At 46.6% G+C, this 25,397-nt stretch overlaps 1 protein-coding gene across 7 annotated transcripts in view; it reads left to right on the top strand.

Annotated features, from left to right (window-relative positions):
- The window catches only part of CRTC1 (CREB regulated transcription coactivator 1), a 50,611-nt gene that overhangs the window by 2,565 nt on the left and 22,649 nt on the right, over positions 1-25,397 (top strand). For all 7 annotated transcript variants that reach the window (XM_079960644.1, XM_079960646.1, XM_079960648.1 and 4 more), the window contains exons 2-6: positions 21,667-21,783; positions 23,090-23,227; positions 24,001-24,062; positions 24,462-24,556; positions 24,927-25,012. In XM_079960644.1, coding sequence (XP_079816770.1) covers positions 21,667-21,783; positions 23,090-23,227; positions 24,001-24,062; positions 24,462-24,556; positions 24,927-25,012 — 498 coding nt within the window. The remainder of the gene's footprint in view (positions 1-21,666; positions 21,784-23,089; positions 23,228-24,000; positions 24,063-24,461; positions 24,557-24,926; positions 25,013-25,397) is intronic.

Consider the following 25,397-nt stretch of genomic DNA (forward strand, 5'->3'; position numbering starts at 1 on the left):
GGGAGATAAACATTAAAAAGATAGTGTAGAGGTAAGTGGGATCTGATGGAAGAGGGACCTGAATAACTTTCCCTTTTCTGAAGGTTTGAGGAATTAATATATTGATGGGGAATATTGAGAGCAGGTTAATTACCGCCCCCCAATATGTGAAGTAGACCGTTATTGGTGCATCCCTTCCTTTTTGATAGGTAAGGGAAGGTCTGCTCATTTCTACTCCCTTATGAGGAGTGTGGGAAAGTTGTGAAGATGCTCTCCTGCCCTGATGTATAGGGGGAGGCATTAATACCCCCCTCCCAGTTTATGAATTGGGGATGAAAACAAACCAATGCTGCATATATGGGGTTAACTAAATTCTCCCGTTATTATGCTGTGAGTGGGAGTGGATAATTTACTCCCTTCTTGTTATCTGTACAGTATAATGAAAATTCTTAAGGGAGATTAAGGAGCCCTTTCCATTTATTTGCTTGTGGGGAGGTCACCATGGGGGATTATTTTGGGGAGTGGGAACTGCTAATGAGCTCTCCAGTTCATGTCTGTGTTGAGGATTTAATGACCCATTTTCTATTATCATTATTTATTCTGCTATCCTGTATTTCTTAATCACCTTCTAAAATATTGGCTCAATGTGATTTACACATAAGATAATTAAAAACAGTGAAAAATACGAAAGCAACAAATGAATCAATTCTCCCTATAAGGGTGTGGGAGAGAATTGTGAGGGAGGGGTTCTGAATTATTCTCCCAGTGCTTGTGTGTTTTGTTATGGGGATATGAATACTTTTTCTTGCATTTAAATTTATAGCCCACCCTTCCACCCAAAGACACCTAAGGGGTGTTTTTATTTGCAGGGGATTGTGGAATAAAAGGGTGTGCTGATTTCTAATTTAACATGGAGTTTATGTAACCCCCTCCTCATTGTATTTGAATATCAGGTGTTGATAAAGTTCCCTTGTGTGCATGTGAGGGAAAGGAGCAAAGCTTAATAATGTGTGTGTAAATTGTTCCGAGGGGGGTGGCTAACCTGTAGCCCTCCAGATGTTATAGTCCGCTGACTCCCATCAGCCACAAACGATGGAATCTGGAGGGCCACGGGTTAGCCACACCTCCGGTAAACGAAAGGTTTGTTTCTAAATCCATGAGCATGTCTTTGTGCATGTGTTCAGAACAGGGGAAATCATTAATAATATTTACTAATTTGAGAACTTGCAGCTGTCCAGTAAAGCCAATGCGAACCTTTTTTTTTTTTAATGCTCAGTCGCAATGAAGAGATAACATATGACTCCTGTTAGCATAGATGCTGTTTGTTGGTGGGGGTGAGTCTGCTGCAGTTAATATTGTGTATGGTTGAGGAGTCATGGTGGGAGCGCTTTGCGGACTCGGTGCCTTCTCTGATATGTGTGCTTGAGCTATGACCGGTTATCGTAATGCCCATGAGTGCACATGGATTGCGATCAAGTTGCTGCCTCTATCCAAGAGTAGGAGGACACAAGCATTGCATTTCTTCTGCAATAATGCCACTTTATTTGACCAGGTGGGTGGGTGGGGGGGCTGGATTTGAGCAGCACATCCTCATGCCTTTCTCTGTGTGTAGAGCAGTTGAAGGCCGATACAGGCTCCTCATCACAGCACTTCAGCATTGCTAAAAATGTGCAGTGTGCACAATTCTTTAATGCACTAAGTTGTCTGGTTTAGTGTGGGCTTTCTTTGCTGTGGAATTTGAATTTAGTTTGTGTGGTGTGGCTGTTATTAATAAGTAACAACAGTAATGATGCACCTACAACCTGGCACTCACAATTTATTTTATAATGTTCTCTCTTAGTAATATGGCATTGTTGGCATTTTCTTACAAACGGTGGAAAGTTAATAGCTACCTCTGGGGTTAGGAGAGTCAGTTGTAGTGTGTTAGCCACTGTGCTCTTGCAAAGTTGATGGCACTCTTAACACACAAACACACCATGGCAAGAGAGCAATAGAGAGCTCGCTGCCTGGAGCTCCTTTCACCAACTTGCCTTCCTCCAGATGTGTTAGATTTCTTTGTCCGTCTATCCTGACCACTTCCCGCCAGTGCTAGAAATTAGCCAGGTGCCAGGCACGTTTTGCGACTGGTGCAGGTTCAGTTTTGGCCAAGTGAAGATCTCTGGATGCTAGGTTGGTGACTGGGCAAAGCAAAATGTCACTTAGAGAAGGATCTGAAAGATTTTCCTTGAAGCTTGAATTTGTTTTATTCTGGATTGTTTGATGTTTTAATGTGTTGTAAGCTGCTTTGAGATTTGTTTTTTTTTAAATATAAAGTGGTATAGAAATGAAATGAATAATAATACTACCAATAATAATCACCATTGAGGGGGAAATGGTGCCAAGACATACCGTTGTGGTGACTGCAACCTGTTAGATTATATCTCTGCCTCCCACACTGGCTGCCGTGAATCAAACACCATCTAGAGGACCACAGGTTCCCCCATCCCTGACAATACCCTAGTTGGCATAGGGATCATCATCAGTTGATTATGCATATGGTCTGTTTCTTGATGGGAAGCAAGGCTTGCTTTTCAGTATCTAATGCTTAGGCACCCCCTGTATTAGTTGGGGTCACCCCGAAACAGACTGACACTGCAGCAGGGTTGGGTGCTGTCTCAAATCTTTCCAGTTAAGGGTAGAAAAAGGGGCTCTTAAGAACAGGAGACTAGGCTGCTGGGTCAGACTGGTGGCCCAACTAGTCCAGTATTCTGTTCTCACAGTGGCCAACCAAATGCCTCAGTGGGAAGGCCACAAACAAGATCTGAGCACAAAAGCTCTCTCCCCCCCCCCAATGGTTTTCAGCAGTTAGGATTCCTCAGAGCCTCCAACTGTAGAGGCACAGCATAGCAATCATAGCATGAATTTGTCTCTTGGATTCCCCCAGCCCCACATATCAAGCATACAATCGTTGGCCTGTATTTGGGTCAAGTGGGCAGCCAGGCTTTTGTTCTGTTTGGGCTGCTGGTGATAATGACATCTTTTTTTAAAAAAAAATTGGGGCCAATCCAGATTAAGGCACTGAGGATGAGATGACTGAGTTTGGGAGATAACATGTTGGGGCAGAAGGAGGAACAGTGAGGGTAGCAATGAAGCTCAATCTTCACTGCTGATTGAGTGTGTGGGGGTGTCCCTTGGGAATATGTGTTAGTCGGCTGATGCAGCGTAATACCCATTTAACATATTCTCTCTAAATTCATTTTCATCTGCTGGGCAGGATCGGCAGTCTAAGCACGCTCCCTTTAACGCTGCTGTCTCTGTCACAGGTGCTGCCTTGTAAAGCTTTGTGGAAATGTCATGTCGTCTCAGAGGGTCTGGGTTCAAGGGGCTTTTGCTACGTAGGGCCAAGGGTCGGCAGAGTAGCCTTTGCCTGCTCGGGGACTGCAGCACCCATCAGCTGTGCAGCTGTGGATGATGGGAGTTGTAGTCCAAATCATCCAAAAGGTGTGAACTTGATGCAGACAAGTTAATAGCTGGTGACTCTTTCTGAATTTCTCACTGCCCTCACACTGGGGCAGACTATTGCAGAAAAGCAGGTGTGATAGATATAAGAGACTTTAAAAGGAGCTGTGGTGTGATGTTCTGTTGCGGGGGGAGTGTTTATTGGGTGATGTTTTCACAGTGGGCTGACAGTATAGTGGTGCGTGTTCCGTTTCAGTGTGCCAGTACATGGAAAGAATATCTTTTATGCACCCTTGAGCCTGTAGTATTCTCTCTCCCTTGCCTCTACAAATGTGGTACCAAAAGAGACCTGGTGAAATTATTCTGCATTTGCAGAACCAGTGTGTGACAGGGGTCTCTTCTGCCTAGCAATCTGTTCTCATTCCTGCCACCTGCACATTGAGTCAAGAGGTGGGGGTTGTGGTTGCAAATACCCCATGGATAATGTCCCTGCTGCACCTTAATTGGCGCCAAGGGCTCTAAAGCACACCTCTTCCAGCTATGCCTAGTCTCTTGCGGTTTGGGCAAAAACACGTAACTACAAATTATAGTGTGATTATGGAGGTTGTGCCTCCGGCCTGGTCTTCTACCGAGGCACTATCTGTCATAGGTGGTTTAAAAAATGAAATCACCCCTCTTTCATCTGCCATTCCCTTACGTGTGCAAGGAATCGCAGGTGCTTTTGTACGTGTGTGTGTGAGAGAGAAAGAGAGAGAGAGCGCAAAATGAAATTATAATAGGCCAGGAACAATTGAGCATAGTGTTGATTCTGTAAAAAAGAAGTTTCCTCTTTTGACTTCCTGGTGTTGGGATAGTGTCAATATTTGCTTTTCAGAGGTTCGGAGATAAGCCTAGATAAGGAACAAAGATTACATTTTACTTTTTTCTATATTTTTTTGTCAATGTCTCTTTGGCTGAAATTGTGGATGGACCTGGGTGGTATCAGGTGTTTGGTGATTGAAGTGGCCTAACCCTTCTGTTGACTTTGGATCTGTTGTTATTCTGATAGCAGAACTTTTTGAAGAGTCAGCTCCATCATTGAATTCTACCCTGCACCCCCCCCCCCAATGTGCCCCAGGGGTTCAGTCCTCTTGATCAGCTGTTAGTTTTGCCAGAGACACACTCTGAGGAGGGGTAGGGACATAGAGGGCCAAGCCCCCTTCCAAAGTTGTCACATGGCGGACTTGCTCTGCACCCGAACTAGGGAAGTTTTTAATCACTGATGTTTTAATGTATTTTTAATCTTTTGTTGGAAGCTGCCCAGTGACTGGGGAAACCCAGCCAGATGGGCGGGGTATAACTAATAATAATACAGTAACCACAACATCAACATGCTTCTGGATGCCAACAGCTGGGAAACGCAGGAGGGGAGAGTTGCTCTTATGCTCAGATCCTGCTTGTGGGTTTCGCAGAAAAGTCACCTGGTTGGCCCCTGTCAGAAGAGGAGGCTGGACTAGGTGGGCAGTGGGGTCTGATCCAGCAGGCTCTTCAACCAAGGAGAAGAGTCAGTGGAAGAAGATTGGAAAAAATTTAAAGTTTACCTTCAGAAATATTGCAAAATTAAGGAATGTTAGAAAGATGTTGGAATAGAATTATGTGGTTTTAGCAGAAAAGATATAAAGGATTAAGTAAAAATAATTTGGTGAAAGAAGAGAATGCAAAATCACAATATATTAAGATAAATTATTAAGATATAAACAAAGCTGGAAAGGATTTGCTGAAATATCTAACTGAATTAGAATACAAAAATGGGAGGTGTGAGGAGGTCAAGGAAGTAAGTGAATGAAAGCAAGTGTTGTAAAGGTTTGATCTGTTTTTTTTTTCAACTGTTTGTATTTTTTCTGTCTTTTCTATTTTCCCTTTTTTTCTTTTTTCTTTTTTCTCTTTGTAATCTGTAAAATCTGAATAAATATTATTTTTAAAAAAATAGAAATCCAGCAGGCTCTTCTTATGTTTGGCAGTTGAAGGGAGCCTGGTGGGCTTGAGAAAGGCTGCCATTCAGTGGAGTATCTGCTTTGCACAACTTCCCTGCTTTGATCTCTAGCATCTTCAGGTAGGACTGGGAAAAGACTCCCTGCCTGGAACCCTGGAGATGTGCTGCTGCTAGTCAGTGGAGACAGCGCTGAGTGGGATGGATGACTCTGTATCAGGCAGCTTCCTATCAGTGTTAAGAATTTCCCAGGTGCCAGGAGAAATGAACTAGATAATAAAAATAACAACAATAAAATGATTCTCCTTGCCAAAAAAAGAGAAGGTGCCTAGACATTCCATTGTGGCGATTGCAACCTAGGCTTAAGGTGCCAATTAGCATACCTAGCTGCATTTCTAACACTGCTGTCTATGTTCTTCTGGGACAGTAGCTTCCTATTGCAGACCCCTTATTTACAGATATTCTGCCCAGGCTGCTTATATTTTCCAGCTAGCTTTTCACTCTGGAGGCTGGTTTCTTTGTCTTGATACCTGTGGAAACATCATGGATGAAGTACGTAGCTTGCTTTCCCTTCAAAGTAGCCTTTCCCAATGTGTGTGTTTGTACACACACACACACACACACACACACACACACAAAATAAAATAAATGCCAGGAACATCTGGAGGGCACCTGGTCGGGGACGGTTCATCTAGGCAAAATAGTCTTTGTCACTGATGACTGCTTATGTTCTGTTCCTGTTTGAGATGTCTGCAGGCAGAGCAGATGGCTAGTGGGAGAAGCTTTGCTGTGCTGCTAGCTTTGCCCTTAATTTAAAGAAAAATAATAACAATCATTTAAAAGGGAGCAACCACGTACGCTTCAGCACTCTGGGAATATTTTAATGGTATCAAATAACGATGGTCAGTGGAGAACGACCAATCAGTGTGCTAATAATAAAAAGCAATAACAATGGTAATTACCAAGTCAAAATCTCCTGCTCTGGAGAGTAGGATTCAAACCAATGGCTTCAAGGTACAAAAAAAGGAGATGCTGACTAAATATCAAGAAAACTTTCTTACAGTAAGAGTTGTTAGACAGTGGAACAGTCTCCCCTGTTCTCCTTCGTTAGAGGTTTTTAAGCAGAGGTTGGATGGCCCTCTGTCACGGATGCTTTAGTTGAGATTCCTGCATTGTCAGGCGCTGGACTAGAGCAGTGTTCCCCAACCTTGGGCCTCCAGCTGTTTTTGGACTACAGTTCCCATCATCCTTGACCACTGGTCTTGCTAGCGAAGGATGATGGGAGTTGTAGTCCAAAAAAACAGCTGGAGGCCCAAGGTTGGGGAACACTGGACTAGAGGACCCTTGGGGTCCCTTCCAACTGTAATTCTATGGAAAGGAGTGCTGTGCCATTATATGTGAGGTTCAGTTTTCAAAAATTGGACTGGGGGCAGGCAAAAATTTGCCTGCCCCCCCTCCCCGCCCTGCCTCCTGGAAGAAGTGATAACTTTTTCATCACTAAACTATGGAATTTGTTCTTGCAACGGGCACCAAGTTGTGTGGCTTTAGAAGAGGATTAGACATGTTCATGGAGGACAAGGCTATCAATAGCTATTAACCACAATGGCTGAGACTTACAAGTGGGGAGAGCACTGCTGTTGAGCTCGTCTACCTTGAGGGCTTCCTATTTGGGCACCAGGTTGGCTGCTGTGAGAACAGGATTCTGGACTAAATGGGCCCCCTATGTCTTGATTCATTTTGTAACATGATGGCACCACTGATGACAAATGAAGCCTCATTCTGAACACAAGAAGAGATTACACACCTTTTGTCTAGGCATCTGAGGTACACTCCTCACCAGGGATGTGGTGGCTTTTTTTGGTAAACTTTCTCATATCCAAGTAACTTGCATAGAGTAATTTGCATTGGAAGATTTTCCTGAAGCCCTTGCTTGTCTTTTACTTATCTTTAGCAAAGGAAAGCTACGTCCTTCAAAACCGCCAAGCTTCCCTCATAGCGTCTTTGAAGTGGGCACTGTCTGTCCATTGTTACTCATGAAGTTAGAAAAAGGTAGAAATTCTATGAGGAAATTAAAGCCCTGGAAAATCCTGTTTTGGAAAAGTTATTGCTCCCTACCTTGCTGTACTCTAACCCTGGCTGTGTCCAACTGATGAAGGACTACCTCTGGTTGGAAGTTTTGGGGTTAGGCATCCCCTTTCCAACAACACTTTGGAGGTCCCGAGCCTCAAGGAAGTTAGATTGGTTTCAACTAGGGCCATGGCCTTTTCAGAACTGGCCCTAACTTGGTGGAACACTCTGTCACAAGAGACTAGGGCCTTTGGGAATTTGACATCTTTCTGTAGGGCCTGCAAGACGGAGCTGTTCCGCTGGGCCTTTGGCTTAGACTCACTCTGACCCTTGGCTTTTTTGCTGGCCCATGTAGGACCAGCATGGATAGCTGGCTCGGGTGAATATCTGATGTTTCTTCCCTTTATGGTCTTGATTTATGGGCTACTACTAAAATGAGGCTGCATTTTAAGCTGTTTTTTAATTAACTGTTTGTTTGTTGTTGTTGTTGTTTTTCTATTACGTTTTATTGTAATTTATATTTGGTGTTAGCCGCCCTGAGCCCCGGCCCTGGCTAGAGAGGGCGGGGTATAAATAACAATTTATTATATTATAATTATGGGACGCAGGTGGCGCTGTGGGTTAAAGCCTCAGCGCCTAGGGCTTGCCGATCGAAAGGTCGGCGGTTCGAATCCCTGCGGCGGGGTGCGCTCCCGCTGCTCGGTCCCAGCGCCTGCCAACCTAGCAGTTCGAAAGCACCTCCGGGTGCAAGTAGATAAATAGGGACCGCTTACCAGCGGGAAGGTAAACGGCGTTTCCGTGTGCGGCTCTGGCTCGCCAGAGCAGCGATGTCACGCTGGCCACGTGACCCGGAAGTGTCTCCGGACAGCGCCGGCTCCCGGCCTCTTAAGCGAGATGGGCGCACAACCCCAGAGTCTGTCAAGACTGGCCCGTACGGGCAGGGGTACCTTTACCTTTTAATTTTATATTATAATTATTGTTATGTTCTGCCATAGCTCTTATTGACTCTTGCCTGACAAGATTGGGAGGGCTGGCAGCAGTTGTCTCAGCAGTGCAGGGGGAGGGTTGCTTTCTATTTTCTTTAACAGCTACAGCCTTGTGAACAGTTCTGTGCACTTTTGCCAAGAGGGTGCAAAAAATATGAGAGAGAAAGGGGAGGTGTCTTCCATGTGGGGCAGTGGGGAGTGCACAAAGCACTGCACACACAACAGATTTGAACTCAGCACTAATTCCAGGGCACTTCATAGAACCATAGAGTCGTAGAATTGGGAGGGACCCAAAGACTCATCTAGTCCAACCCCCCTGCAATCTAGGAATCACAATTAGAGAATCCCTGACCTGACAGATGGCCATCCAACTTCTGCTTTAAAACCTTCAGTGAAGGAGAATTCGCCACCTTCCCAGGTAGTCAGTTCTGTTGTTGAAGAGTTCTTGCTGTCAGAAAGTTCTTCCCAGTGTTGAGTCGGAATCTCCTTGTCATTTGAATCCATTGCCTCGAGTTCTCCCCTCTGGAGCAGCAGAAAACAGTCTGGCTCCATCTTCTGTGAAAGATGCATCTTTCAGGCATCTGAAGATGGCTCTCATATCATGGACATGATCTTATTTCTGTACAACATCCTTTGCTAACCTGGTGCCCTGCAGGTGTCTTCGGCTCCCGGATCTCATCACCCCCTGCCAAAGATCTCCAGAACACCAGCTTGGCAAAGGCATTGCCACGCAATAGTGTTTTTCAGGAGAACCTGTAGTTCAGTTGTAGGGACAATGCCTTTGCATACAGGTGGCTCCAGCTTCAATTGTTCCTTAGCAATTCCAGTGAAATGATCTCTCAGGTAAATGATGATGGAGGAAGTCCTTTCCTCCCCTTGTGTCGCTGGCTAACAGTCAGAGTAGACAATACTGGCCTAGGTGGATGTAGTCTGTCATGGTATAAAGTAACTTCTTTTGTTGTTATCTCAGAATTTAAGATGCTGGTTTATGGGAGCTGAGAGAGGGAAATTTGACTTAAAGCACTGTGGGCTTTTAAACCTTGAGACTGAGGGCTGATTGTGTCCTTCCAAGCCTCTGTCTGGTCCTTTCTAACACTCAGTGTTAGAAACTCAGATACTATAAGCCAGACACCAAATGGCTCCTTAACCCGGGGTTATAGTCACCAAAACGGAATACCTGGTTCCCATTTTGGGGCCAGACTGCTCGAAAGTCATATTTTTCAATACAACTTTTTGGTTCCTGAAATTCATTCTGATTGTGCAGATAAAATAGAACAGGTGTGTGGAAACAGTTCCTACCCAAGGATCTCCAGGCACGCACCTCCAGATGGTGGAGACACCGGGTGCCATCATAGCATCCACTTGATTGCAAGTGGCCAATAGCCAGTTGCAAAATGTGCATGGCAGATTTCGTATGCTGGGCCCACAGCCCATAATGAGCCCTGCTGTATATCTGGGACATTTTTACCTGGTTGGGATGTGCCCCTGAACACATCTCTTGCTTCTCTGGATGGAGAACAGAAAGGGTGTGTGTAGAACCTAGCCTACTGTACAAGCATAACTTTTACATCCATTGCTCTGTCCCCCCTTGGCCTATGGTCCTGCTCGCCAATGCTTTGTGCCCCCCGGAAGGTAACCCAGAAGGAAATGTGGTACTCGGGATGACTTAAAACCCACCAAGTGAGTTTGTTGCATCTTATGCTTCTCTCGATCTCGACATTTCACTGGCTCCAAATAACATATAACAACTGTATCGGAGCTGGGTCCGATTCCCTAATGTCCTCAGGAAGTGATAGGGAAGCGACTGTTGGCTGGCTCCTGGGACTGCTGGAGGTTGAGGTATGCAGGCTCCCCATCCTCTGCTCCAGGGGGATTTGACCGATAGTGTGCGGGGGCCGCCTGGCACAAGAATCTGTGCACAGACCGTGCCTTTCAGGTGGGTAGGGTGTGATGTGTCCCTCACCTCTGGCTGCTGGCAGCTGCAAGCCAAAAAGGGCATGATTCTGCCACGTTTTTGAGTGTCCCAGGGAAGGCAGTTCCACACCTCGAGAGACACCCCTCCTGCTGTGTATGGCGCAGCACCTGCAGGACCAAGCTTTCATGATGGTGTTCATGGAGAGATGAATGGCAGTCTTTGATGCATAGCACCATCAGCCATTTTGCTGCTACTTCTCCCCCCTCCCTGCCCCCCCACCCTCCTGTTTTGTTTGGTTGTAAATGAAATTAGACGGAGTTGGTGCTTTCTTTTCTTCTGCTATTCTGCGCCTTCCTTTTTTAATTTTTATTTATTTACTTTGTTTTGGAACCAGCACCTTGGCTATCCCTTTGCTTCTGCAGAGGCGAAACGCCCCCTCCCACATTATTAGCAATTGTGTGCCCCCCTCTCTCTTGTCTAAATTCCTCCCCTTCCTCACCACCACAATATTTGGGAGCGTTCACCGTCATGTTCGCTCTCTCACATTCTTCCTTGGTTGCAGCAGAGGCTGTGAGCCGCTGCTTTTCTACAGCTTGTTGGCTGTGTTGTGCCCCCGCTTGGATGTCAAACCATTTTTTTATTTTTTTGTGATCAACCCCCCCGCTTCCAAATCGCACACATGGATAAACACCTACGATTGTTTGGTGTATAGCCTTGTGTTGGCGGCCCATGATACCTCCTCCTTATTCCTTTTTTTTTTTTAATCTGAGCTTGCGGAGCTCTTATTCTCTTAGATCCTCCTCCCTTGGAAACAATTTCAGCGTGAAGAGCGAATAAGCCTCTGATTGAGGGGGCGGAGGGGAGGCGCCTTTGGCAGTTAGCAGGGAGTATTCTGACATTTCTGCTGTAATGCTGAGAGTGGGAGGCAGATGGTTGATGAAGGGGACCATGCAGCAGCGCCACCAGAGATGCCTGAAAGGATGTGCTTCTGTGATGCGCATCTCTTAAGTGGGAGAGGGTGGTGGGGAGTCCATCTTGCCAGGCTGGGGTGGTGGAAGATTCTGCTTAAATTGGGGAAGGGGGAGATCTGGTAAGAGGGAGAAATGGTTGTTCCTTTAGAGCAGAGGTTCACAAACTTATTTGGCCTACCACCCCTTTCAGAAAAAAAAATACTCAGCCCCCCCCCAAAGCTGCCTTCTTTAAGTGAACAAACAGAAAGATGCAGTGAGAAATTTGCAGACATTGATGTATCTGTATTTCTACCTATGCCCTACAGCATAGTAAAGAAAGACGTTGTTGTAAATAAGACACCTTGAAGCTTGAAATTATAAAAGTATTTAAATCAACCCTACTAGCATTCACATTGCACACAGAAAATTGAGATAACAAAGGATAATATTAAAATAAAAATCACTAACACTTCCCGGGCCTGGGTGGAGCCGAAAAGGGTTCACCCAAGCCCAGAAAGAATCCTTTCCTCCAGCATCACCTCCGCATCCTGGGGAGGCATTGTCGCTGTCCCACAACGGCGCCCGACCTGGCAATAACACAACATATGAAACATATACGAATGGTTTCTCAAAATTTTCTTCTCTTCTTCTTTATGCTTTCACCGCCTCCTTATTTCTTTTCAACCCTCCCAATTGCACCTGATGTGACTACCACCCCCCTGGATCGTTCCAGCCCTCCCCCCGGGGGTGATATCACCCACATTGAGAAGCACTGCTTTTGAGTGTCTCTTCCCCCCACACTTCCCCACAATGAACAAAGGAAGCTGCCTTGTACCACCTGGCTCACTGCTGTATGCACTGACTGGCAGCAATTAGCTCTCCAGGGTTCCAGGCAGGTTTCTCTCCCTGCCCTACCTGAATATGCTGCCAGGAGCTGAACCTAGGACCTCCTGCTCTGTCCGTGATGCCAGTTGCCCCAGGTTGATGAGCACCTGCTACCTGCTGCGCTTCAACCTCAGCTCTTTTGTTAATGGCAGAGTAAAGGGAGTGTTGACATTTGCTGTTTGATACATCACTCAATACGGCAAGCTAATACAGCACTTTGCATACAGCGCTTCATGCATACTTGGTTTTCTGAGCTAGTGTGTGGCCTCCCCCTGAAAGAAAGAAAGAAAGTGCCCACCCTTTTATTCCAGTTGTCAATTGTTCCGATTTTTGCACTCATGGCTGCAATCTGCCCCGAGTCTTCACCACAAAGGTTCAGAAGACACCTTAAGGCAGCCCTGTTCAGGGAAGTTTTTAATCTGTGATATTTTAGTGTATTTTTGGTTTCTATGGAAGCCGCCCAGAGTGGCTGGGGAAACCCAGCCAGATGGGTGGGGTACAAATAATTAATAATAATAATAATAATAATTATAAAGGGCAGGTAAGGGATCTAATAAATAATAACAGTTTGTTTCTCTCCTAACTAACCATGATGGTAAACCAAGGTTTGTTCCTGGCCTACCATTGTGGTTTGCTAGCAGAGAAACAAACCGCAATTGTGGCTTTTTTGTGTGCAACGGCAAGCCAGCCACTGGTTTGCTGCCTCCTCTGCGTGTGAAAGGAAAGAGCCACTAGCAAACTTCTGAACAGTATCCACCAGCACGCCATGTGTTCTTGTTGTTAATTTTAACAACAGTTTTATTATCTGCAAACTGGGAGCAGGTGTCTCTGTTTTCTTCCTCCTCTTCCTTGTTCTTTTCCTTATTCTCTCACCCCTAACATCTTTTCACTTCTCTTAAAAAATTGTAAACGATAAAATGGTGGTAGTGTTTTTACTTGTGTGACAGTTAAGCAATCAGGCTCGAGGGGCTGCATGCGACACTCCAGAAACACTCCTGTCTGGTCCTTAAGGCTCTCTTCGGACCACACCTCCTCTCCCTAAGCCACGTGCTTCACAGGCCTTTTGCCTAGCCTGGAATGCATCTTGGATTTGTGATATTCCCTCTTGCTTGCCTGTATCGAGAGAGGTGCACAAGTGACTTACCTGCATGGCTGGAATGTAGCCTGTTATGCAGAGCTGCATCTTGAGCTGCTCCCCAGTTTTTGCCTCTGGTCCCACCCATCATTGCCCCACTGCCCTGGAAAGTTTCTCAGGATGGAGTGTGGCCTCCTGGGCTGGAAAAGATTCCCCACCCTAATCTAAAGCTCTGTTTAGCATTCAAAAAAGTACACGTGAAAAGGATCTAGGGGTCTTGGTGGACCACCAGCTTAACATGAGTCAACAGGGTGATGCAGCAGCAAAAAAAGTGAATGCTATTCTAGGCTGCATCAACAGAAGTATAGCGTCTAGATCAAGGGAAGAAATGGTGCCGCTCTATTCTGCCTTGGTCAGACCACACCTGGAATACTGTGTCCAGTTCTGGGCACTATAATTTAAGAAAGATGTTGACAAGCTGGAATGTATGCAGAGGAGGGTGGCTGAGATGATCAAGGGTCTGGAAACCAATGGTCAAGGGAGCTGGGTATGTTGAGCCTGGAGAAGAGGAGACTGAGAGGAGATATGATAGCCATCTTCAGATATCTAAAGGGCTGTCACATGGGAGATGGAGCCAGCTTGTTTTCTCCTGCTCTGGAAGGTAGGACCTCAACCAATGAATTCAGGTTACAAGAAAGGAGATTCTGACTAAACATCAGGAAGAACTTTCTGATAGTAAGAGGTGTTAGAGTGGAACAGAGTCCCTGAGTGTTTCCCTGGATGGTCCTGGGAAAGAGACATCCCAGGTAGTTAGTGTCTTCCTTAAGCCTGAAGAATCTCCCCTTGATGTCAAAACCAAGAATGGCTGTTGCAGGCTGGCACTAATAAGCCACAACACCCAGACAGGAAGTGATAGACTGGTAAAATGAATTGGGGTGAAGGTCTTCCGGAAGCCAGACACCCTTTTCTATCTCCAGTAGTTACTGGTGAGTTGCTTTGTTGTGAAGAAATCTGGGGTGGGGAGGAGGAGGAGGAGCCAATCGCTAGTAAGGATTTGTTAGCAAAGGTTTTCTCCTTTGTTTTGTTTCTGTGATACGCTGATTGCCTTAATTTTGATCGCAAGCCCACCCTGGGAAATGAAGAACTGAAAGGCGTTGTTTTAAAACACGCTAAGATGAGTAGGCTCTAGGGGTGTTGTATCCAGCGTTAGTCTTCTTCAGAGTAGATCCTTTGGAATTAATTGGCATGATTAACCGAGGCCCATTAATTTCAGTAGGCCTACTCAGAGTACAGCTTAATGGTTCCCTTGTGATTGGAACGTCACGGCTTGTAAGCAGTCGGGGTGAGAGGAAGAGCTGATTTCACTCAGAAATAGCATGCCTCATCGTCCTCACCGGCCTTGCCAGACTGGGCAGAGCCTCCCTGCTCCAGTGCTGCCTGTCCCACCCACCCAGTTTTTGCGCTGCCTCTTCAGGTGTGAGCCATGTGCAAGCCTCCTCTATTCTCATGGGTTGCGCCGTCAGCCGTGTCAAACATTCAGGGCTTTGTGTGTGATGGAGGAGAGCGCTATCAACAGTGGCTGTGCTCTGTCTCCACGGTCAGAGATATTAATGCTTCTGAATGCCTGCTGCTGGAAGCCACAGGAGAAGAAAGTGTTTCTCTTGTGCTCAGGTCCTGCTTGTGGGTTTCCCATAATTGGCATCTGTTCAGCCACTGTGGGAACAGGATGCTGGACTCGACGGGCTACTGGCCCGATCCAGCAGATGCTCTATCTTCTTAAGTTCTTATGTGAATGTGTTTCCTTCCTTCCCCTTCCCCTTCCTCAACAAATGTCCTCTTAATTTCAGATCCTTTCTATTACTACTACTACTACTACTACTAAAGAAATGGCAATTAGGAGTCACTGCTAGCCTTGGGAAATGCCATTTTGGGCCTGGAGAGAACTTTTGAATCGGGTTCGTTCCTCCTGTGGCTCAGCTGGCGCTGACATTCATTTGCATCGACTTGCTGGCAAACAATGGTGACTGTTTCTATATGGAGCTGAGCAATTTGCAGTCCGAAGCGCAAGGACCTTAAATGATGCTGATTGGCAGCTTCTCTCCAACTTTCTAAGCGGCTTTGGGGAATGAACGTGGTCCTGTAACAGCTTTCTAGTAAGCCTTCGAAAGTTGCCAGCCTACAAACATACTTGCTAGTTTGTAGTTTGTTAGAGGGCGGTTTTGTGTGTATTCTGAAGATGCAACCTTCCCCCACCCCACCGGTCCTTGACACCTGATATATATATCTCTACATCACTATCTGTATCAGTGGACCCACCCCATTCTTTTTAATTGTAATTTGTTTTAAACTGATTTTAATATTGTCCTTTTAAATTGCTGCGGTTAAGAAATTACAACAACCAGTGGCATAGCGCTGTTTGCTGGTACCTGGGGCAGCTGTGCTTGCACATGACCCAGATGGGGGCAGAGTGTGTTCATCCAGCCATTGCCCTCACTGCCGGGTGCAGAGAGTAAAGAGCACCCTCTGTGCCCCATCCACCCTCTCTGCTCCCCAGGGTGCAGTGGGGATCTTTTTGGGGGTGCCTGGTTCATGCTCCCCCCCTCCATTGTGTATCCAGGGCTACGGCCTTGCTGCCACCTCCCACGCCACGCCACTGACAACAGCAACAAAAACAAGTAATTTCTGTGCTGGCTACAGAGAAACGGAAATCCTTGACGGTCAGCTTTGAGATGAAGGCTAGAAGAGGCTAGTTTTTTAAAAAGAAAAGACTTTACCATGTGAACTGGCAGAGGTGGGGCATGCCACCCTGTCCTCCTTCCACCAGCCTACTTGACTTCTTCCATGCTGAGTGCGGAGGATCTTTCCTTCCTCCACCAGCTCCCTCGGTCGCCTGCATGGAATCACCGATCGCCTGTGGCTACCAGGCAACTCAGCCGGGTTACAAAACATCTGTGTCATCGAAGGAAAATATTAACTGTCCCCAGAGTGGACTCTTGCCATGTGCAGCTCAGACTGTAAACTGGGTTTGTGTTGATACGGTTTATGTGAAGTCTGGGAAACTCCCCCCCCCCCCCACTTTGGCACAGGCAGATTGAAAGCAACGCCCACCGTGTGGGTGATGGAAATGAAACTTGAGTGGAGGTGCATCTCCGCCAAGGAGGTGAGTGCGTGTAGATACAATTGTCTGTAAAGCCAGCGGAGAACAAAATGTACTTTTAACTGTATGCAAATAGGAGCCTGGCAAGACTTACCTCATTGCAGAGCCTGCAGTTAAGTTACGGGCTGCATCAACATCCGTGTGTGTGTGTTGTTCTAGAGCTAGATTCTGTGATGCCAAGTGAGCTGACATGCAGAGGCTTTCTTCTTCTTCAAACAGTCCAGAAATAGCAAGTAACAGGTCAACTTTCTCCTAAGTGCTGTGGCTGGCTACTTTCTCCTTGATTGAATTTCTTCTCCCCGTAAATCCTTGTAAATGGATCTGCAAGCACAATATTAAAGGGATATTTTGTCCTCTGCAGTCTGGTGCTGCTGAGCTAGGCCTTTTGAACTGGCATGTGTATGTGTGTGTTGCTGCCTTGAAATGACTAACTCTTTCACACCACAGTGGCTAAGAACAGTGTTTTGTTGGCAACCAGGAAAGGCAGATTCATTGTTCCAGGAGCCTTATTAATTCCATTGAATCCGCCACTTTTTAATCTGCTGTCCAGGGCAGCTTGCTCAGAGCAAGAAGGCCGCTGCAGCAGCTGTTGGAATATCAATACAGTGGTACCTCAGGTTACATATGCTTCAGGTTACAGACTCTGCTAACCCAGAAATAGTACCTTGGGTTAAGAACTTTGCTTCAGGATGAGAACAGAAATCGTGCTCTGGCGGCGTGGTGGCAGCAGGAGGCCCCATTAGCTAAAGTGGTGCTTCAGGTTAAGAACAGTTTCAGGTTAAGAACAGACTTCCAGAACAAATTAAGTACTTAACCCGAGGTACCACTGTAGCTGCTGCTGCTGCTATATATCTTTAGCATTATACATTTGCTAACGGAGAGCAGAATTAGCCTTCTGTGGTTGCTTTTATTCCAACCTCCCCCAATTTGGTGGCCCCCAGATGTTTTGGACCACTGTCCGAAAATAAAGAGCTTTTCTCCCTCTCTCATACAGTGCTAGAACTTGGAGCCAGAAAAGTTGAATATTGGAAGATTCAGGACAGGCAACAGAAAGGACTTGGCACGGCACATATCTAAGCCATGAAGCCCATTCCCACGAGATGTGGCAACAGCCATCAATTTAGATGGCATTAAAAGGGGATTACACTCATTCATGGAGGATAAAGCTGTCAGGGTCCACTAGTCAAGATGGCTGTATGCTACCTCTGGGAACAAAGCAAGTTGCTGTCCAAAACAGTGTTAGAAACTCAGCTATATAAACTAGGCACCAAATGGCACCTTAAACCAAGGTCACCACAACAGAATGTGCAGTTTGCCCAGGGGTTGGACTAGATGATCCTCCGGGTCCCTTCCAATGCTACAATTCTATGGTTCTGTGATCTTAGCTACATTGCTTGACTGTAGCTTGTTCTTGCAACAATTTACTTGTCCCCATATGCAAGAAGGAGAAACGTGCACAATGGAAAGGGAAATGGCATTAACTATGGACTAAAGCAGAGGTTTTTAAACTGTGGCCTGTGAGATCCATTTGGGTGGCCTGTGGAAAAGCTGCAGCACAGTCAAATATCTCTATTCCCAGCCCTGCACTTTCCTTGATGTGGTGATGGACGACTAAGGTGCCCAGAAAAGGGGTTCCTGATTTGCGTGGCAACACAGAAGCACAGGATGTGCTACTGTAGCTGCTCATGAGTCAGCTGTCTTGATGGACATGGTCAGGTTGGTCAGTCGCCAACTGGGCACCCAGAAATCTCCACGTAGTCGCAATTGGACTTGTACAGTAGCAAAATGTGCCTGGAACCTGAGGAGTTTCAAACACTGATTGGAACATCCCACTCACTCTGGGAGGCCACAGGTAATGAAAGGCCTAGTGGAAAAGCAGCTTTTTGCCTGGTGCCTAAACCTAGAATCATAGAATCATAGAATCCTAGAGTTGGAAGAGACCACAAGGGCCATCGAGTCCAAGCCCCTGCCAAGCAGGAAACACCATCAGAGCACTCCTGACATATGGTTGTCAAGCCTCTGCTTAAAGACCTCCAAAGAAGGAGACTCCACCACACTCCTTGGCAGCAAATTCCACTGTCGAACAGCTCTTACTGTCAGGAAGTTCTTCCTAATGTTTAGGTGGAATCTTTTTTCTTGTAGTTTGGAACCATTGCTCCGTGTCCGCTTCTCTGGAGCAGCAGAAAACAACCTTTCTCCCTCCTCTATGTGACATCCTTTTATATATTTGAACATGGCTATCATATCACCCCTTAACCTCCTCTTCTCCAGGCTAAACATGCCCAGCTCCCTTAGCCGTTCCTCATAAGGCATCGTTTCCAGGCCTTTGACCATTTTGGTTGCCCTCCTCTGGACACGTTCCAGTTTGATGGAACCTGTGTAATGGGTTCTGGGCGCCAGCAAGAAGAGAATGCTTTCTTTTCTTGTGAAGCTTCCCCCCCACTTTGGCTCTTGGAAGCAGATTGCTGGAACAGGCCGGCCTGAGCCAGCAGCGGGCTGCTGTTCTCATCCGCCTACAGGGTTCTCTGCGCCGCCTAGCCCTCAGCAATGGGCTGTGTGGATCGTTGGGGCGGCGGGAGTCTTCTGTTTGCTCTGGGATGGGAAGGTGCGCCACGGCTGCCTCATTAGGTCCAGGGCCCGGCCTGGCAAGAGCAGCGCATCTGCTGATTGATAAAATGTTTCTGGCTCCCGGTCTGTTCCGCCTTGACTTCCAGCGGCCCGTATTGATTACATTACATTTCTTTTTCTTTTTTTAACTAAGCTGCATTAATAATGTAAAAGCTCTTAGGACGTTTCTAGGCTCTGGGTGTAATTGGCAGGGGGCTGCTGGTCTGTGCGTGTTTGTTTTAATAGAGCTCCTGGTTATGTCTGCTTAAATGGCTTGCTTACAGATCCTGCGTAAAAATGGTCTGCTGATTTCAGCATGTTCCATATGGAAGGGCCGTCGCTCAGCTGCAGAGCTCAAGCTTTGCATGCAAATGGTCCCAGTTCAATCCCTGGCATCTTGCTAAGCAGGGCTGGTTGTTGTTGTTGTTGTTGTTGTTACCCTGCCCTTTACCCTAAAGGAGGCAGCTTACAACTCTTTCTTTCTTTCTTTCTTTCTTTCTTTCTTTCTTTCTTTCTTTCTTTCTCTCTCTCTCTCTCTCTCTCTCTCTTTCTTTCTTTCTTTCTTTCTTTCTTTCTTTCTATTTGTTAGACTGCCCTTTACCCTTTGTTGTTTAGTCGTTTAGTCATGTCCGCCTCTTCGTGACCCCCTGGACCAGAGCACGCCAGGCACTCCTGTCTTCCACTGCCTCCCGCAGTTTGGTCAAACTCATGCTGGTAGCTTCGAGAACACTGTCCAACCATCTCGTCCTCTGTCGTCCCCTTCTCCTTGTGCCCTCCATCTTTCCCAACATCAGGGTCTTTTCATCATGATAATGTTACCAACTGGTCCTATTTTAAGGAGGGGAAGCAAAGTGCTTCCTAAACCTTTTGAGACTTCAGGAATGGTGTTTGTTTTTGTGTGGTTTAATTTGTGGATTAAAACCAAGGCAAACTCAAAAAGACGCTCATATTTTCTTGATCAGATTCTGGAGCAGTGGGTAAAAAGATCCTATTTGGGGACCACAAAGCTAATATGGTAACCATTCTGTGTTCACTGGTTATCTGATATTTATTGGGTGGTTAGTGTGTGAAATCTGTTTTGGACTACAGCTCCCATCAGCCAGCAGGGCCATGTGTCTCCAGGGCTGATGGGAACTGTAGTCTGAGACTTCTGCAAGGCACCAGGAAAGACTGACATGTGTTATCACGACCTGTATATATTTGTGTTGCTTTCACCAGATCTGCTGCTTCCAGCTTATATTTGCGTACTGGTGTGTTGAAGCTGATGATGTGTTTAAAAGGGGTTGTGGTATAAATCTTAATAATGTATAATATCCCCCCCTTCCTTTTTTGTCCAGCTAGTCAGGAACTTGGCGTCAGGATTTGGTTGTCCGGAATGGCGATGCTTCTTTCAGCATGGGCTACTGTTTCCCAAAGTGGGCAGTACCTCCCCTGGGGGGCAGTGGGGTTATCTAGTGGGACCCTAAGACGCAGGGGGCTCTGTGGAGTGTAAATGCCTATCAGACTTTGAAAAGCTGGAACAAGTTCATCAGTTTTGTTGAATTAATAAAATGAAATAGTTTTGATTGGATATTGAATACATGGGCAATTGATTTTGAATTTTATTGTTTACTTATCTTCCTTAGTGGGTTGTTTCCTTAGTGCAAACTGCTATTCTTAATTATGCTTTGTGTAGGGTAGGGGGTTACTGGAGATGAGTTTGTGGAGCCGAGGTGATGGGACCCCCCAAAAAGTTGGGGAACCACGGGAACACACTGAAAATACCTCCTTGCTCCCGTTCTTCCTGTTCATTCCTGGGTCAGGTCAGAGGTGGATGTCTAGACCAGCACCCTCTTTTCCCTGCTCTGCCCAGTTGGATGCCTCCATGCAGCCCACAGACTCAGGGACCAGAAGGCAGGACTCCCCCTCCTCTTGTTAAATGGGCATTCAGAGTCAAGCTGCCTCAGAAATGTGGCTGTTGCATCTGTACCAGCCCTCATGGCGAGCAGATACCCATGGGCATGTGTTCTTCAAATTGGCCTGAGGTTGGCTTGGCTTTTTTAATAAATACGTAAATCTGCTACTCACTTATTTAACATAGTTTATATGCCACTTGATTGCAATAAGATGTTTACAAGATTCCAAAGCAAAGAAATGCAGTCACTTCCCGAAAGTACAGCTAGTGGGCACCTGCTATATCTCAACTGGCATCCTATTCCACAGGGCAGGAGCAGCAACACTAAAAGCCCTGCTGCAAGTTAGTATGGAGCAGGATTCTCAGACCTTTGGAGCACACAGGAGAAGCTTTCCGGCAGTCCTCAGTGATCTACTGCTTGTGTAAGAGACAAGACAGTCTCTCAAGCAATCTGGTATTTCACTTGTGTAGGGTCTTGAGTATCGACACATTGAACTTGGCTCAGAAGCAGCCAGTGCGAGCAGAGCATTACAAGCAACCTAGCCCCTGCGTTCTGCACCAGTTGCATCCTCTGAACTAATCCCAAAGGTAAATCTATTGCAGAAATCCAACTGTGAGGTTAGTTGGGTACAACCTTGCCAGGTGCTTGGGTTCCATATCTCCTCCTGGCCAGCCCAGGATTGTTCCTTCTCCATCTGGAACCTGCACAGCTTAATTTAATCTTCCTCTTTCTCTGTTTTCCAGCTACAGCTACAGAAAAACCAGTATTTGCAGTTGGGCCAGACCCGTGGCCAGTACTATGGAGGATCCCTGCCAAATGTCAATCAGATTGGGAGCAGTGCTATGGACCTGCCTTTCCAGGTGAGGGTTGCCCTTTGTGCCTGATAGCATCGCCAGATATTTCTCTTAATTTCTTTTTCCCCTCCATCTAAAAAGCAGTATCCAAATGCTGCACTAAAAGGAGCTGTATACTTTATTTTGTCATTCATTCATATATGTGTGTGTGTGTGTGTGTGTGTGTGTGAGAGAGAGAGAGAGAGAGAGAGAGAGAGAGAGAGAAAGAATCCTGCACCTTCCTCCAAAAGAACCCAGGACATTGTTAAGAAGAAGAAGAAGAAGAAGAAGAAGAAGAAGAAGAAGAAGACGATGACGAATATTTATATGCCACCCATCAGACTGGGTTGCCCCAGCCGCTCTGGGTGGCTTCCAACAAAATATCAAAACACACAAAAAAACTCCAACATTAAAAACCTCCCTAATTGGTTCAGAGGGACGCAGGTGGCGCTGTGGGTTAAAGCCTCAGCGCCTAGGGCTTGCCGATCGAAAGGTCGGCGGTTCGAATCCCTGCGGCGGGGTGCGCTCCCGCTGCTCGGTCCCAGCGCCTGCCAACCTAGCAGTTCGAAAGCACCTCCGGGTGCAAGTAGATAAATAGGGACCGCTTACCAGCGGGAAGGTAAACGGCGTTTCCGTGTGCGGCTCTGACTCGCCAGAGCAGCGATGTCACGCTGGCCACGTGACCCGGAAGTGTCTCCGGACAGCGCTGGCCCCTGGCCTCTTAAGTGAGATGGGCGCACAACCCCAGAGTCTGTCAAGACTGGCCCGTACGGGCAGGGGTACCTTTACCTTTACCTTTAATTGGTTCAGACACCTGTATTCAGGTCCTATAAATTGATATCAGACTGCAAAGTTGTTTTGTTTTTTGGTGTGCGCGCGCATGCAAATATTACTAGTAATTCAGTTTTTAATGGCCACCTGTCCTGGATGCTTTAGCTGAAATTCCTGCATTGCAGAGGGCTGGACTAGATGATCCCTGGGGATCTCTTCCAAACTCTATGATTCTATGAATAATACCCCACAAAGATTCTTGCTTGGTCTGTAGGAAATTATTAGGTACTATGCAGGAGAGAGGCCAAGCCTGTTTCTCAATTTTCAAAGACTATATAAAAGATTTGAAAGCGTTTGTAGTATCATTGAAACTGATGGACTTCAAGTGCACAATTATTTCTATGAAGCCAGGTTAAACTTCGCTAACCATATGCATGAAGGCAGTTTGCCACACTGGTAGAATTGGAAGAGACCCCCCAGGGTCATGTGGTCGAATCCCCTGCAATGTTGTGGCATGGTTGTTTTCCCCGTCCTTTCAATGCCCATTTGCCTTTCTCTTTAGACTCCGTTTCAGTCATCAGGATTGGACACCAGCAGGACGACCCGGCACCATGGGCTGGTGGACAGGGTGTATCGCGACCGGAACCGCCTTGGCTCACCCCACCGGCGCCCGCTGTCCGTGGATAAGCACGGCAGGCAGATATCCTTTGGCTCAGCATTGCGGCCTAGAGCATAGGAGGGGATGCATATGCCTGGGAGATGTTTAGGAAGGTGCAGCTTATCAGTAGCTGCTGGGAACACACAAAAACCTGCACTGGTAACACATTAAAAATACACTGCGCACAAGGAAAGAGAGACCAGGAAGGAAGAGGAAAAAAGCAAGGTCAGGCGTCAGTTCTTTAAAAAGTAGTTTTGAGAATGGCTATTTGGCCTAGAAGCAGCCCAGGGGCAGGAGGCATCTGATGAAGCTGGTCTTTCAGCAGAGGCGACTTAACGTGCTCTGCTTTCCATCTCTCCCACATTTAGGGCCCCTCTAGAAGCCCCCCTTTCATTCTGAGGTGGGGTGTGGCGTAGCCCTAGTTAATTTTCATCTGAAAGGCCATGAAGCCATCTGTAAGAGAAGGATGAAGCAGTGCTTTGAGATCAGCTTTAGCCAGAGGTGAAGGGAAATGTCAGGTGAAAGGAAAGAAGAGGAAGCAAGGCTTTGAGAGAGGGAGAGAGAACAGAAAGCAAACACCGTCCGAACACCGTTTTGTAGCTCTTCCCCATTAAGTGCAGTGGGTTTCTTTGCAAAACTGGGGGCTTGGTGAAGTAGGCATTTCCCCTTGCCCTGTGCTGACCAAACACCATGTGGTGTCTGTGTGTAAATATATGACGCCCAGCAAGGCCTGTCGAACACTTAAAACTTTTATTGCTGAAACTTTCCCAAGAAGCTCTTGATACCTTCCCTTCTTCCTTGACTGCCCGACTCACGTGGACAGCTGTCCGTATGGTACCATCTATCTGTCGCCTCCTTCAGACACAAGTTGGAGGAGGTACGTAAGTGCTGATTTTTGAACTCGGGGTATTCCGTTTGCAAAATGTCCCGTTAATCCTGTCTAGAAAAAAGAAAAAAAGAAAGAAGATTCCACCTAAACATTAGGAAGAACTTCCTGACAGTAAGAAAGAGCTGTTGGACAGTGGAATTTGCTGCCAAGGAGTGTGGTGGAGTCTCCTTCTTTGGAGGTCTTTAAGCAGAGGCTTGACAACCATATGTCAGGAGTGCTCTGATGGTGTTTCCTGCTTGGCAGGGGGTTGGACTCGATGGCCCTTGTGGTCTCTTCCAACTCTATGATTCTATGATTCTAGTGATTTCCCGCATTCCTGTTCAAAACCCGGTGGGAGGTTGGCCACTTTCCAGCTCTGATAGTTTTTGTCTGCCCTTTCTCACCCAGGACCAATTCAGATTCTGCCCTGCACCAGAGTACGATGACTCCCACTCAGGCGGAGCCTTTCTTAGCTGGGTCACAGGACATGCAGCAAAAAAGAGGTGAAGTATATAAATCTGTTTTGTCTTTGAACATGGGAGGGAGGTGGAAAGGGCTTTTAATGAATAGTCTGAAACTTCAAAAAAAAAATCCACAAACTACACAATGCAACTTACAACCACAGAAATAAGGTTGGTCCTAAAAATATACATATCGAAAGTCAGGTCAGTACACATAAAGGACCTTTTTTTTAGGAAAAAGGAAGAACAAGGGAAAGCAACAAATAAGCATAGACTTTCAATGTTGTTTTTTAAAAAAATGCAGTTTAGTTTTACCCGCTTGGGTCCAACGGAGTCTCGTTTTCAGGGCACCTTTTGCTGATCCTTAATGAGATTCTCTCCCCCCCCCCCACTTTAAATTGATTTCTTGTAGTCTTACTGTTGGCCGTCCCAGGCATGGAGGAAGACAGAGCAGATACAGAGAAGAACCTCTCGAAGCAAGGGTGGGAAGCTAAGAAGGTAAAGGCGCTGATTCTGCCCCCGTGTGACATGCTGTGCAGCTGCATAAACTTGTTCCAACCCCTGGGGAAAGTTGGGTTTGCTTCTAAGGCTTACCGTATTTTTCGCTCTATAGGACGCACCTTTTCCCTTCCAAAAATTAAGGGGAAATGTGTGTGCGTCTTATGGAGCGAATGCAGGCTCCTTGGCTTCAGCGATAGCAACGCGAAGCCTCCGAAGCGCAGAGGGAGTGCTCCCGCCGTGCTCCGGAGGCTTCGCGTTGCTTTCGCTGAAGCCTGGAGAGCGAGAGGGGTTGGTGCGCACCGATCCCTCTTGCTCTCCTGGCTTCGCTTCGCTGGAGAGGCGTTGCACAGCTTTCCCTCTCTGCGCAGTGCCCCTTCAGCGA

This window comes from Podarcis cretensis (assembly GCF_951804945.1).
Source record: "Podarcis cretensis genome assembly, chromosome: 18".
Classification (NCBI taxonomy): domain Eukaryota; kingdom Metazoa; phylum Chordata; class Lepidosauria; order Squamata; family Lacertidae; genus Podarcis; species Podarcis cretensis.